This window comes from Zootoca vivipara, chromosome 5, assembly GCF_963506605.1.
Source record: "Zootoca vivipara chromosome 5, rZooViv1.1, whole genome shotgun sequence".
Taxonomy (NCBI): Eukaryota; Metazoa; Chordata; class Lepidosauria; order Squamata; family Lacertidae; genus Zootoca; species Zootoca vivipara.
Window position 1 is genome coordinate 22029508 of NC_083280.1, and position 15239 is coordinate 22044746.

The window sequence follows — 15239 nt, forward strand, 5'->3', positions numbered from 1 at the left end:
TAATTGTGTGGTCTCATATTTATCAACTGACAGAACTTAAGTATTTTTTTTAAGCTTAAACATAAAGAGAAAACCCAGGAAACGCTTTTGGTAAAATAGAAAAATTAAACACGTTTGTTCCATTTTACAAGTCAGCTATTTTTAATCATGCAATGGTCCAGCCGTTCTGTTCTGTTCTTCATTATGACTAACAGCTCTTTCAAAAGCAAACCTATTTTTTGTGTACCAGTGCCTCAATTTACAGCACATTATAAAGGAAAAAAATGAACAGTCAAAAAATATTCCAACATATACATTATACTTATGTTTCCACTCTCTATTACAGTCAAAGTAATTGGTTTCATAGAGTTCCTGGCCATTACTTATATGTTTCACACTTTAATCAATTTGTCATCCATCTGAGCAATATTTTAGTTTTTTTTCTTCAACAAGTATGTACACCTTCAACAAGAATGTACATCTGCAAATCCTTTGTAGATTAACTTGCTTTGTATATAGTTTGTATCAAGTAAATAGTTTTAGCCTTCTTTTTAAAAAGGCAAGTTTATTATTCAATACTTCTACAGTCATCTCTGATGAACCTTTGAATATACAGTATAAAAAGAATATTCTTCAAACTATGAACTTTATAGCCAATAGAAAACCCAGAAAAAACAACTTAAGCTTTGTAAATCTAATCAGAACTGAAGACAGCACCACAGAGTGCAGATGAGAGCTCATCAAATAATACTTTTATCACAACTCAGCATATCTCCCCCCCCTTGACAATTTCTCCTTTCACATGACGTGATTATTGCTATAGAAAACATTTTCTTGTGAACCTTATATACAAGTGAGAAGATGTGTTCCACTTTTTGTGAGGTAATTGTACTTGATTGCCACGAATGATCAAAATTGCTGTCAGAGAATCTCTCATTATCCTGAAAATGGGAAGCAATTTTAGGCCAAGAGTATCACGTTATTATTTACTCCAATTAAGGGAAAACCATATAGAACTTTAAGTAGACCTTTTCCCCAATTTACATCATTTGTAGCCTGCACCTGAAATTATATCAAGCAGCATAATTTACCTCTCAAATAATGCAGATAGCCTTCAATAACTACAGGTCTCATTTTGTTCTCATTTAGTACAAATCAGATAAGTGAAAGGTGGATGCTGAACCTATAGCAACTCCATAGACTCTGCTATCTCGGGTGCAGGCACAACTCAGGATATGCTTCCAAATCTATAGGAATTCCTATGCAAAAATCACATCCGTGATGAGTGTCCAAGAATTCAACACAAGTTTAATACAAATGTGTTTAAGTGCAATAAAGTAATGCTGAGCACTCCTTTCACTCTCGGTGTATGTTGAAATTTCTTTTAAGGTTTCTCATTTTTTAGGAAACTTTTAGTTCAAGCTTTGCTATCGATTCTGGGTTTTAGTTTTATTAGCCATTCACAACATTTACTCTACAGCATCAGACATTTGTTTAAATGCATAGCCTTTATTTTTCTTGGCACCCTGTATAATCAGTAATACAGAACTGGAAAACATAGAAAGCCTCACTGGCTAATTTCCTGTGCATGTTCTGCAAGCCAGACACCTTTTTTCTAGAAGCATCCCCTCCCTAACATTGTCTAGAGACAGTTAATAAACGTTCTCTGTTAACAGGCTTTTCATTTATGCTGTGGCAAAAAAAAAAAAAAATGGAAATGATAAACACAAGTTTTAGCCACTAAATATCCTCTCATTAACTATCGTACACATATAGTATTAAAGTAGCATCACTTTATTTGTCCCACCTAGCCAATAGGGATGGATCAAAATTAAGGCAAACAAAATAACAATGAATGAAAACTAAAAGAACTTAGTGAGAGCGCCAAGGATTTTTCATTCAAGTAAACAGGTCTGATTATTCATATGAACTGAACTACAAGATATTAATACATTATCACCATGTTCGAATATGCCCGGGGGGGGGGGGGGGAGGAACGGACGGACTAGAGTGTCTCAAATCCTATGAAGTTTACTAACAGACCCAAAACCCAGCAGACACCTTGCCTTCAACATCAGCTTGATCTATAGAAATCAATAGGTGCAACTCTTTGCTGTCAGAGATCAGCATTATCACCTAACAAATGCCTGCAAATCAAGCAGCTTTTAAAGGCGGAGGATAGACCAATAAAGATGGCATCCCTATATTCTACCAGCCAAATCTAAATGAAGTTATTGGAGCTCAACCAACAGAACACACAAACAACCTGCAATCTCAGCACACACTGCCCACCTGCAGAACATATTAAACAGGTGGCCATAGGGAAGCAATGTGTAACCCAACTTCCTGCCAAAGTCACTAGTTAAATAGTACGGTAGTTCCTGGATGTTATCTAGTTTAGGTCCATGAATTCAATCAGAGTATTGCTGTTTTAACTAGTTGATGAATATCATTGATAGGCTGCAATCTTAAAATCCTATTGGGAGCAGTCTAGGAGTCCTCCCTATTATTGTAGAAACAAACAGCTTGCTATAAATATAGTTTTAAGGTTGCAAGGGGTTCCCTGAAATCCACAAACCACTTAAACAGCTATAAATCTAAGTACTGGGATCTAGGGTGTTGGTGACTTCGGTTATACATTGCTTAACGGTGGGCCACTTTGTTCTGCAGAAGGAGAGGAATATAGATCAAGGGAAGACTAAGAATGTTTTTCTCTCTGTTGGTTTTAAAATCTCTTCCAACCCTATGATCCTAACTCTGTTTCCCTGGAAGTAGGTCCCACTAATTTCAGTGGCATTTACTCCCAAGTAAGTGTGCTTAAGAGCTGTGTAAACTTCCTTTTCAAACAGGCTTAACATTTATTTACACTCAGAAAAGAGCTTTAAAAGAAAAACAGTACACCGTAAATCACAGATTCACTTGGAATCAAGAATTAATATCCATTTCAGAAAGAACTGACCTCTTGAAATAACCAGTAAAACTGAGACAGCATCAAGAGTATGACACTAGCCTGCCACACCTTTTGAAGGTATTTTAATATCATGAGAGATGTACAAAATACATCCAACAACATACTATAACAGTGCCCCTTCCTTATGTGATATACATTGTCTTGTACATCCTTAAGGCACTAAAGAGAAGTTTCCCTCTTAATAATGAGAATTGCAAAAATCGCTTTACCAGTTGTAGGAGATTCCAGACAGCAGCCAGGAATGATTGAATGACTGTTACATTAGAACGATATGAATGTCCTAAAACATTAAAAGTATAGACAAACCATCACCATTTCTTTCCAAAAGGCACCACATCTTTTGCCTAGTCCTCTTTGGGCCTCATAAAAGAAAAAAACAGCAATCCTTGAGAAACAGCACACAGTATTTGCTTTTTCAAGCAAGCTGAATTCACTGGCCTTATATGTGCCCCATATCTTTTGGAAGCCTGTTCTTCAGTACTAGGTCAATATGCCTGCCTGCCTCTCTACCAGGTGTGATCATCATAAGTGCCTAGTGAACTGCTTCTCTCATATGAATGCTGCCCTGAAGAAACCACTTCTATTTGCAAATCAAGTGCCTTGAAGTCAGGTGTACACATTAAAAGAAAACAAAAAAGGTAAATTTTCACCACTATAAAAATATTCCTCTTATAAATCTTTAAAGCTTGTAGAAGCCAGGAAAATACATTTGAGAGAATCTTTTGATACTCATTGTTTTCTCCTATAAAGCGTAGTTATGGTCAGCAATTAAAAGGGGTCGTGGAAAATGTATCAAATTGATTGTTCTCTCTACAGCTTATTTTACCATACACATTCAACGCTTACATTTAAATCAAAATGTTATGGTTTCATCAAAGTTTTGTTTAGAGATAATGTTAAAGAAATCAATCAGAAGAAAAAAGGCAGACACTGCAAGTTAGCAGAACAGCTCTGTAGTTTTAAAGTGCTGTTTTGAGTATGATTATTTATTCATTTTTAACTTAAGGAAATGTTGGTGTGTGTGCTTTTGTAACTGATCCATATACTACTTTCCTGGCTTGGTTTTTTGGAACGTTATTTGGCATAAACTGGCCTTTTTTTTTCCTACACAGATGTATTTATTCTTTTGTGTACTCATTATGGGATAAAACCATAACAACTTTTGTCAGTGTTTTCCTATGAACTGGTTCTCCTGCATTTCCATGAAGATGCCCTTTCGTTCTGCAGCTTTTTGAATTTGGGACCAAGAAACAACCACCAAACAAATCCCAAAGCCACGCATATTAAGGATTCCACGTAATAACCATCCAAGGTAATAATACAAGATCCACCTTCTTTTGTACAAAGCTGCAAGAGAGAATGGGAAAAGGGCGTCAAAAGATGTTATACGGATATATGTATTAACAGAATAGGTAAGTTAAAATGCATTGATGAAATATTCTAGTTGAACACACTGCTTTTATCCTTAAAAATATAGCATGTTGGATGATATCTAACTAAGTGATACCCCCACTAAAATCAGTGGATGTTAGGTAAAGGTAAACGGCCCCCTGACCATCAGGTCCAGTCGTGTCCGACTCTGGGGTTGCGGCGCTCATCTCGCTCTATAGGCCGAGGGAGCCAGCGTTTGTCCGCAGACAGCTTCCAGGTCATGTGGCCAGCATGACAAAGCTGCTTCTGGCGAACTAAAGCAACGCACAGAAACGCCATTTACCTTCCCGCCGGAGCGGTCCCTATTTATCTACTTGTACTCTGATGTGCTTTCGAACTGCTAGGTGGGCAGGAGCTGTGACCGAGCAACAGGAGCTCACCCCATTGCAGGGATTCGAACCGCCGACCTTCTGATCAGCAAGCCCTAGACTCTATGGTTTAACCCACAGTGCCACTTGGGATGTTACAAAGTCCATTAATTGCAACAGGTCTGCTCAGAGTATGACTAACTTTGGTTACCACCCATTAATAATAATTTTCCTATTACAGGTAACTCGTAACTTTTGCACATTTAAATTGTGTGGATTCAGCTTTACATGCTTGGCAAAATTTTTAAAAAAACATTAAGAAGGGGGTGGGCATCTAGGGAAAAAAGGCTTTTCCCCAGATGCACCCCCTTCTCAATTAAAAGACTATACAGTACTTTTGTAGGGAGTAATGCAGCTGCCTTAAGCTTCATATTGCCCATCAGTGATGTCTACTGGAGGAAGAGAATTGAAGCATGTGGGTTGTAGCCAAAGATGAAGGAACAATTATTCTTTCAAGATGATCTTATACAAGCATTCTGGAAAAGTCTTACAACTTTGCTATCACACTACTATGTGGCTAAAATCGCACTGTTCAAACCCCATAAGGTGAATAAAGTGAAGGTCTTGCATATCTAACAGAGGAGGTGCAAATTATCTCACTTGATAATATGCAAGAGCAAAAGCTATTCCTAAGATGCTTTTTAAATGGGGGGGGGGGATATCAGTGTAGAAAGTTAGTGTCACTGCATCAAGGCTAGTGTTGGAATGAAAGAATCTCTTATAAAAAACTTACTTCTGCAGCAGCTGCAGATCCACAGTTATGTCCCTGAGCTCCGACACACTCCTTCACTGTAAGTGGATCCACAAGCCAAAGAGCTACTGTTGCCGGCCAGTTTCCTCCTAAATTCGACACTGTGTTAAGTAGTGTCATGTACGTTCCGCCTATGAGTGGGTCACTAACTTTGGCATTGAAAGCCATTATAGCAACATACATGCTGTACAGCGTAACCTGGGGGAAAGACAAATGAACACAAAGAGAATAATGCAAGAGAACAGCTTCAAGTAGCAACTGTTATTTTAGTGAAATGTCTAATGGACACTGTGGAGCTGCCTTTTAACATGAAATGTAGTCAAAAGGTGCCAGCTGTTGAGAGCTGCTGGGGTCTTGGAAGACCAAAAATTCCCACTTTTACAAACAAAACAAAACAAAACAAAACAGTGTTTTTGCAACAAAATAACCCTCCAACACAAGATTTCAGTAAGGAAAACACTTACATGGTGCGGTGGAAGAGCTGGGGAAAAAAAATCACATCTGGCAATCTGTATACTCCTAGGCTTAGTTTGGTCAGAATAGAGTTTACACTTCCAGAGTTAATGCTAAATGCATTACTTCTGGTAAATGAGCCACTACAACTGCCAGAGGGCTGTGAAAATATATGTCCCTGGCTTTATAAACTCGTCCACCCATGTATAATCTGAAACCAAAGGGGCACATTGGTTGACAGACGTAAAATATACAGGCATTATTTTCAGCTCTCCTACCCCACTATATTTAACATGGAAAAGAAAGAAACTGGTCCATCCTTCTCTAGTATTAACAGTAAGAGTAAAGACTTGCAGATAGCAGACAAATGTATTTTAGGAAATTAAATATACCTTAAGTGGTAACAAAGCCTAAGCTCAATACATTGTTCATATATATATCAAAGCCTTGTATCTACACAGATTCTACACAGATTACTCAAACACACACACACACACACACACACACACACACACACACACAGAGAGAGAGAGAGAGAGAGAGAGAGAGAGAGAGAGAGAGAGAATCTTATTACCTGATGCAAAGCATAACTCAGAAGCAATATAATATAGTAATAGATGGGAAATCCTCCTTCGTATTTTACTTTGGGAGTCCACCAAACCAGGAAAGCAAATTCCAGCCCAAACAGTAACCTGTAGGGAAAAGATAAGGGGCAACACCTTGAATACCCAAAACTCCTCATCATGTCTGCATTAAACCAATACAGTACAAGCTAGGAAGGCAACCCAAAAGTTTTGACAAGGGGTAGACCTGAGGCAAGGCAGAGTCAGATTATGACCCAGTGGTGATTCACTGGCCAGTTTCTGGTGGGCTACCTAACAGATGCAGATTTTGAAGAATGCTGATCTAGGTGAACCTTGGGTTGATTCAGTAATGCACCTTAAACAACGTCTGCTTTGCACACGACAATAAGCAACTGTGCAAATGTGCCGGGTCACACACACTTTGCTCTTCCCTGGGCCTTTTAACATCAGCAGGTGGCAGCTAAATCCAGGTTTTGCTTACCAAATCATGGTTAAGGTGTCTCCCCCTTGACCATGATCTGCAACTTTGCAAGTGGATTTCAGGAATTCTAGTTAAAAAGAGGCAGGCCATACAAGACTGAAATCAGGCCCTTTGACAGTCAACATGGTCCCCTCTAGATGGGCACTCCAAGGCCCATCAGCCTCAGCCAGTCAATGATGAGGGACGATGTAGAGGTTCCAATCCAAAGCATATGGAAAAAACTATGTTGGATACTCCTACATAACCCATTGTTTCCCATCCATATAAGCTGGAAGGAAATGAGTGATCCATGAGACACATTCTGTGGTCTTCATGGAAATGAAAGGCCCCCAAATGACAACAAAAGATAAAACGATAAACACATCTAAAAACAATTCCTATACAGATGCAGACTGGGAAATATCTCTACTTAAAATACTTGTTGAAAGAGGAAGGTCTTCAGCAGGTGTCAAAATGTCTACAGAGGCAGCACCTATCTAACATTTAGTAGGAGGGCATTTCAAAGGGCATGTGGCACAACACTTAAGGCCCAGTTTCAACATCACACAGAATGCAGAACTCCCTTTAAGATAGTATCTGCCGGATGCCTTCTCCTGCAGAGCAAAATAACTCATTGGGTATCTAAAGACTGATTTAGATATACCGATTCCATCAGAACCAATACCTTGAACTTAGCCTTGTCCATATGGGGAAAGTCATCTAATGAAAGCTAAGTGTGGAAAAGAAAACACTTGTTCTGACACAAATGGAATTTTAACCAAGCACAGCTCTTGTAAAGGAGCACTTCACTATAAATTGCGTAACAAACAAGAGCGGGGAATTTCAAACCAATAACCTCTGCAAAGCTTTCCAAGTAAAAGCCTAACATGCACATCTCATTGCTTTTAATGGTTACAAAATTATAGCTTCACATTAACAGAGCTGTGTATTAACAGGTTTAACTATCAAGAGGTTTTTGTTTTTTTACCTAAAAGGCATAGCTTTGTAAAATGTGTTCAGGGGCTGTGGACCTGCTGTGTATTTGCTGATAATCAGAGGCAATATGATCTGCAGTGGAACCATTGGAACAGCAAGAAGAGCCAAGTGTTCTTTAGGTACTCCTTCTTCTACCAGTTTGAGGCCTGTGACTGCATCTGCTGCTGAGAATCCAATCTGCAACATAAAATCCTTTTTACAATCTTACGCACATTTTCAACATTACTTTTTCTGTAATGTTGTATTGCTGTACTGATATGTGGTAACTTATTCATGGTCACCCATCCCTGGACTTTCTGGAACTTGAATCCAGATCCAAGCTCCCAACACTGTGGTCCAGAATAGCAAATCAGTATTTAAGAAGCAGACCGGGAAAGGAAACCTGTGGTCCTTCAGACAACTCAAATCATCCCTGATCATTGGTCATGTTGACTGAGGTTTATGGGAGTTGGCACCAACAATTCCACAGGTTCTCAACCCCACCTTTGGCTTAGACCAGTGGTTCCCAAATATTCCCCCCTTTTTTCTGCTCACAACAGCAATTGTAATGCACTGTACTGGATGATGTATGATTTTAATTGTATTTTAATTGCTTCTTTTTCTCTTACATTGCTCAGTTATTGAATTCAAATAGTAATATAATAAAAAGAAACAATCAAAATACAGCTAAAAATCAATATTACATGCCACATACTATCTGAATGAAGCTTGCAGGCCACGGGTGGTTCATGGACCAGTTTGGGAATCACTAGCTTAGACAAATTAAATTGTGCCCCTCCGCTTATAAAACATTATGCAAAATCCATGGACATTTAGACATTATGCAAAAACCATGGTTTGCTTCTTTGCCTGAGCCCGTGTCAGTTTATAAACCATGGTTTGTGGTGGGCCATCAAAGTAGGGTATCAAACCTTGATTTGAGATTGCTTTTTAAGTTACAAGGCTATCCTATTCTATAAACCACAGTGGCTCTTAGCCAAAGAAACTTTGACCATCATTTTAACATATTTCCCCAAACCATAATCATAATATAATCTGTTTTAGTCTCTTGTATTCAGATGCCAGCTTCTGGAACAATTAATCATTCCAACATTTGTCAGGAAGCAACACAGCTGATAACCATATCAGGGCAAGTATGGGAGCTATACAGAAATAATTACTATATTTGATCAATAATGCAGTGCTAGCATGGCTTCATAAATATAGCCCAAGTAACAATCCAAAGAGGCAGTGTTTATATTAAACAAGTAGGAACTGCAACAAAATGTTACAGTGTGGACGACTCTTGTCCAGGGTTCCAGCTGTCTAGCAAGACCTTCTTCCGGGATATTTAACAGAGCTCCCCCTTGCATGCCAATACCTCCCTCTTTCAGCTATGATACAGTCACTGAGAAACAATCCTGCTGGTTCTCAGGAGCGGAGTTTGTTTTTAGAACAAACTCGTTCAACAACTGTTTTTTTAATCCAGCTCCCTGGCAGAGAAGCTTCGGTAGCGTATTGTTTATGCAGTCTTGCAAATTACAAAAAGTTTTAAAGAAAAAACCCTAGGAAAAGTTGAATGATCGTGCTGTAGTTTAATAAGCTGAGACATGCTCAAGCCTTCTGCCCGTGAGTTTTGTTGCTGTGCTACCAATTCCCTCCCTGGCATGCAGCAATATGCCACAATGCCAGCAATTAACCGTCAGAACCAGAAAGGGGGGGGGCTATGGCGACTAGGTTCAGAACAAGGAACTTGAAACTGTAGTAATCATTTTTTTTCTGATTCAGACATAAGAGGTAATTATGGTTAATTGAGGACTTCTAGAATCCATTGCAGCACACTATGGGGCAATCGTCATAATCCTTTCATATCTCTGCTGATTAGGTTAAGATATGACTGTTCAATTGCAGCCATCAGGGAGCCAATGACAACGGCTCTGTTCCTCTCTCAACTGACTGCATTCAATGAGCTCTCAATCAAAGAAAGAGCAACCCTATGGAGACCGAGCATGAGGCTCCCTCTTTTCCCTCCCATCTCAGAGAACGGTGTAGAAAAATACAAAAAAGTAACAGCAGTCAGCATTACAGAGCTAACAAGGCTTATGTTCTCTGTTAGAGACAGGGAGAAAACAAAAGTGGGAGCTTGCCATCCCTTGGAATGCCAATTCTGAGGAGTCCAATAGTTTGAACACCTGAAGCACTGAGAAATGCAATCTTGTTATCATTTCATTGGAACTCCCTGCCTATTGACATCAATGATTTTGACACTAGCTAAAAGCATTTTAAAGGGACGCGGGTGGCGCTGTGGTCTAAACCACAGAGCCTAGGGCTTGCCAATCAGAAGGTCAGCAGTTCGAATCCCTGCGATGGGATGAGCTCCCGTTGTTAGGTCCCAGCTCCTGCCCACATAGCAGTTCGAAAGCACGTCAAAGTGCATGTAGATAAATAGGTACGGCTCCGGTGGGAATGTAAATGGTGCTGCTCTGGTTCCATGTACGCTGGCTCCCTCAGCCAGTGAAGCGAGATGAGCGCCGCAACCCCAGAGTCATCCGTGACTGGACCTAATGGTCAGGGGTCCCTTTACCTTTTTAAGAGCATTTTTATTTAGGCAAGCTTATCCAGACATACAGAAGGTTGACATGTATTTTAATCTGGTTCATTCCTTCTCAATTTATTCCCACATCAACTCTGTAAAGTAGGTTAGGCTGAGAGGCAGCGACTGCCACAAGGTCACTCAGTGAGCTTCATGGCCAAGTGGGGATTTGAACTCTATTCTCCCAGATTCTAGTCCAACACTCTTAACCATTACACCACATTGGCTTCCCCCTCTGCACACAAAGTAATGTCTGTAAAGGGCTCCCAATCTATTGCTCCTACAGAAGTGCATACCTGAGATGACACACATATTGCTCAGCTACAATGCTATCTCATAACTTACACGGTTTAGGACCTCAATACCTTAAGGACCACCTCTCCCCATATAAACTGATCCAGACCTTGTGCTTGTCACTCAGGGCCCTTCTCTATGTCCCCACTCCTGAAAGGTTCAGAGAGTTACAACATGAGAATGGGCCTTTTCTGTGATGGTTCCCTCATCTCTGAAATACTCTTCCCAGAGAGGCTCACCTGGTGCCAGCGTTACATGTTTTTAGGTGCCAGGTGAAAACATTCCTCTTTACCAGGATGTTCAGCCATTAAACAATCTATGGCCTGTTAAATGTGGCAGAGGGGACGGACTGTTATGATTATTTTATTATGATGTTGTCTATTATTATGTTCCGTATTATGCTTGTATTATAATGCTCCGTAAATTATGTTATTAATGTTGTACACCACCCTGGGATCTTTGGTTAAAGGGTGGTATATAAATCAAATAAATAAATAAACATCAATAATAGCTCTCTTCTCAATTAAGATGTTTTCTGGCATAGAAGCTCATAAGACTGACATACAGGTCCATGAATAACAGTAACTTATAATAATGAGACACATTCCCAAATGATAATCACAAATCATGTACTCACTTTTGCTGTTAAAATCAGGGCACAAAATGTAAGGACTGCTGGCATTTTTACTATTGAGAAGAGCAGCTTGTATGTATCCATGATGCCTTTTGTTTCTTCTTTTGATGGGTGTCTTTCCCTATCTTCTTTTTTCAGGAGTGCGACCAAGGTGGTAGTTATTAAGAAAACAGCACCCCAGAAAAATAGGAAATCTGAAAGGGAAATGAAACCTTTTACATTATGAAGACACTTGATGTGAATAACTTACTATTTAAAACCAATACTGAGACTAGCTGCAACCTTCATGAAACAATTAACATACCATCCAATATGAAAAATAGCTTTCATAAAAACAATTCATTTATGCTAGATTATTAGCTCATCCAAATAAATAAGGGGCTGTATAGGAACAAGCAGTCTACATAGTGCAGCCTTAATCTTTACCAGAAGAAAAGATGTCAGATTAATCCCTGTAGGAATGGATTTGGAGACCACAATGTGAATAAGCAAATTAAGTTAAGAATAATAAAAATTAAGAACTCATTTAAGCAAATACTCTTACCCCCAACCTCAAGAACCCTACTTACTTAACAAACTGGAACCGCCTTGGTAGTTCCACTGCCCTCAAAAGTTCAAGCAGGGTGTTATGGGAGAGAGAATTCTTTGTGGTAGCTCCTAGTTTGTGGAATTCCCTCCCCACAGAAGTGCATCTTGCACCTTCATTATATTATATATATTGTATTAATCACTTTTTTCAGAAAAGTGAACTCAAAAACAATGACATACACAATTTCCAACATATGCTAAAGACACACCTCTTTGCTCTGGTCTTTGGCAATTGAGACGTATGTTTTCAGGAACCACCCTATTCATGTGAATACAATGGCTTCTAAACTGTTTTAATATATGATTACACCTTACATTTCAATTGTGTGATTTCAACCTTATGCAGAATGTTATGGTGGCAGGAAATTAGATGTGTGAAAGTAATGCCTCTCTTCCCATTCTTGAAGGGAATTCTGAAAAAAACTATATTTAACAGGTCTTTACCAATTCTGCTTCTAGTTGTAAACCTATACTATAACTCAGGCCTGTCCAACCGGTTGATCGTGATCTACCTGTTGATCGTGGGCTCCTGACACACACACACACACACCCTACAAAAAAAGAAGGAAAAAAGCTCAACAACTTTGCCTCCCCCTGCCCCGCAAAAGTTGAACAACTCTGGTCAATCCAATCGGTAGGTCACTGCCAGTTTTTTACAGTGGGAGTAGATCACAGTCTCTTGGAAGTTGGACGTGCCTGCTATAATCGTTCATTTTGCTTTAGGTCCTTTCACCATAGGTATCTGAAGTATGTTACCTCTCATTATTATTACAGTGGTACCTCGGTTTATGAACACAATTGGTGCCAGAAGTCTGTTCATAAACTGAAGCGTTCATAAACTGAAGCGAACTTTCCCATTGAAAGTAATAGAAAGTGGATTAATCTGTTCCAGACAGTCCGCAGAGTACTTAAACTGAAGCGTTCATAAACTGAAGTGAACTTTCCCATTGAAAGTAATGGAAAGTGGATTAATCCGTTTCAGACGGGTCCGCGGAGTACTCAACCTGAAGCGTACTTAACCCGAAACATGGGTGTAATGGGTTCCGGAAGTCTGTTCATAAACTGAAGCGTTCATAAACTGAAGCGAACTTTCCCATTGAAAGTAATGGAAAGTGAATTAATCCGTTCCAGATGAGTCTGCGGTGTTCGTAAACCGAAAATTCGTAAACCGAGGTGTTCATAAACCGAGGTTCCACTGTATTGTTAGCAACATGGACGAGGACAACTAGCTTAGTTTAGCTTATTAATTAATTAAGATGACATGGCAGCTCCATTTTTAAGCAAAGTAATCTGGGCAAAATGTGTAAATGCAGAATTGCTATCTAGCATGAACCAGCAAGTGCCAAAACTTCTGTAAGATAACACTGCATTTTCACAAAGTGTGCTTATATAGCAGCATGTGTTCTTCCAGGTTTCACACACACACAGCAGCTTTTTTATCAAAAGAGCGTATCAAGATCAGACAGTTACTAAACAAATGTGAACCTTCAAAGTTGGGCAGCTGATATAGCAATCTTGAATAGCAAATCCACACAGGTAATTCTTTTTGCAGTTCTATAAGAGGGGTGTACCTGAAATGTTCCATGCTAGACCAATCCATCACCACTTCTTACCACACTACACATGAACAATTGTCAACCTGAAGAGGACATAGAAGCTTGGGGGGGGGAGATAAAAGGCGCTCTCAGATAGATCTGCATCATTACATTCGCTTCAAAAAATTTATACCTGAAAGCGATACAATTCCTCTGGGTTGAGGCTGAAACCGCAAATACTTGTTGCAGAAGGAGGCTGATTCCAGAGCCAAGAACAAGACATTTCCCAAGAAGTAGCCAGCTGTCTGGCCCACAGAGTTACAAGTGGAAGCATAGCCCACATTCTCCCGAGACAACATAGTCAATGCCCAGCCATCTACAGCTATGTCCTGAGTGGCTGCCAAAAACTCAAACAAGAAGAAGGTCACTGTAAGGGCAACCACATCTGGGCTTTTGCCATCCTCCTCCCCAAGCAAAGAGTCCACCTGCCTGGAAAGGTACATCATAAAAAGCCCCAAGGTGTATTGAGTGGGCACAAGCCACGACTTGCGTCGGCCAAAGCTCTTGAAGTACACGGCATCCACCAGGGGGGCCCACAGCAGCTTCAAGCTGAAAGGCCAGAAGACGAAGCTGAAGAAAGCTTGGTCCGTGTAGCTCACGTTCTTGCTTTGCAAGATGAGCGGGATGCTGCCCGCGAGACCCAGCGGGATGCCCTGCAGCACGTAGAGGAAGAGGAGCAGCAAGATACTGCCCAGCTCCGCTCGGTAGCCCCGAGGTGTCCCAAGCGGTGTGACGCTCGGCTCTTGGAGAAGCGCCTCTCGGTCATCTCCCACTTCGGCGGCCGCCCCGGGGCGGCCATCCCCGCAGAAGTCCGGGGGCGGGAGCTCCCTGTTCAGCATATCCGCGGAGTTCTGGTAGGAGCCCGGCCGGCGCTGCCGGCTGCTGTCTTTGTAGGAGATGGTGGGGGACATGTCGCACACGTAGTCCAGCGCCGTCGTCCTCGGGACAGGGGAGCCTTTCCCCCGCCGCGGCAGCAGGGCAGCTCAGGGCTTCCAGTTCCGCGTCACCTGGAACAGGGGCCCGGCCTTCCCTCCTCCGCCTCCGACCTGGGCCAAACCCGCTCCAGGTCAGAGGGGTCCCCTCGCACCCGCTAGAAGGACGGAGAAATCGAGGAGAGCCCGGGAGCGGGGGCTTCAGTCTCGTCAGCTGAAAGTCACGGGCCTCCTCGCGGAGCTTCCCCACCAAAACAAAGCAGCGCCGGGAAGGCGGCGGTAGCTTCTTCCTTGTCGCGGCCGCCGACAAAAAACCAATTTCCCTTCTCCCGGCCCCAAAAGTCCGTTGGGAAGCAAGGAAGAGAAATAAAATCCTACCGGCCCCCCAGGCCCACCCCAACCCCACTTTATACCCGGCACGGTCCGACGTGTCAAAGTTCCCCGGCTGGAAACACAACCCGGCTCGCAAAGGTACCGCCAAGGCAGCCAAAGAACTCTGAGCAGCCGTGGTCCTATCTGACTGGAGGAGCTGGCGAGCTACGTCACCGGGAAGCCATCCTATCAAGAGGAAGAGGGAGGAAGAATGGATAGGGAAAGAACTATAGAGCAGCTCTTGGCCGGCTCGATGGAA

The 15239-nt window shown here is 41.3% G+C and overlaps 1 protein-coding gene across 1 annotated transcript; it reads right to left on the minus strand.

The window, feature by feature from the left end:
* Nucleotides 1-441: 441 nt before the first annotated feature.
* SLC33A1 (solute carrier family 33 member 1) lies at nucleotides 442-15000 on the minus strand. Its single transcript, XM_035133385.2, has 6 exons — nucleotides 13810-15000; nucleotides 11497-11687; nucleotides 7986-8170; nucleotides 6528-6645; nucleotides 5483-5698; nucleotides 442-4297 (listed from the first exon to the last, which is right to left on the minus strand). The coding sequence occupies exons 1-6, from the start codon at nucleotides 14585-14587 to the stop codon at nucleotides 4127-4129; spliced, it is 1659 nt and encodes a 552-aa protein (XP_034989276.1). The 5' UTR covers nucleotides 14588-15000; the 3' UTR covers nucleotides 442-4126.
* Between the last annotated feature and the right edge of the window lie 239 nt (nucleotides 15001-15239).

Coding starts and splice junctions, on each gene's coding strand:
- SLC33A1 (XM_035133385.2), bottom strand. CDS start 14,587: ATGTCCCCCACCATCTCCTACAAAGACAGCAGCCGGCAGCGCCGGCCG. Junction 8,171..11,496: donor CCCTGATTTTAACAGCAAAA/GTGAGTACATGA, acceptor TTTATGTTGCAG/ATTGGATTCTCAGCAGCAGA. Junction 6,646..7,985: donor TACAAAGCTATGCCTTTTAG/GTAAAAAAACAA, acceptor TTTTCCCTACAG/GTTACTGTTTGGGCTGGAAT.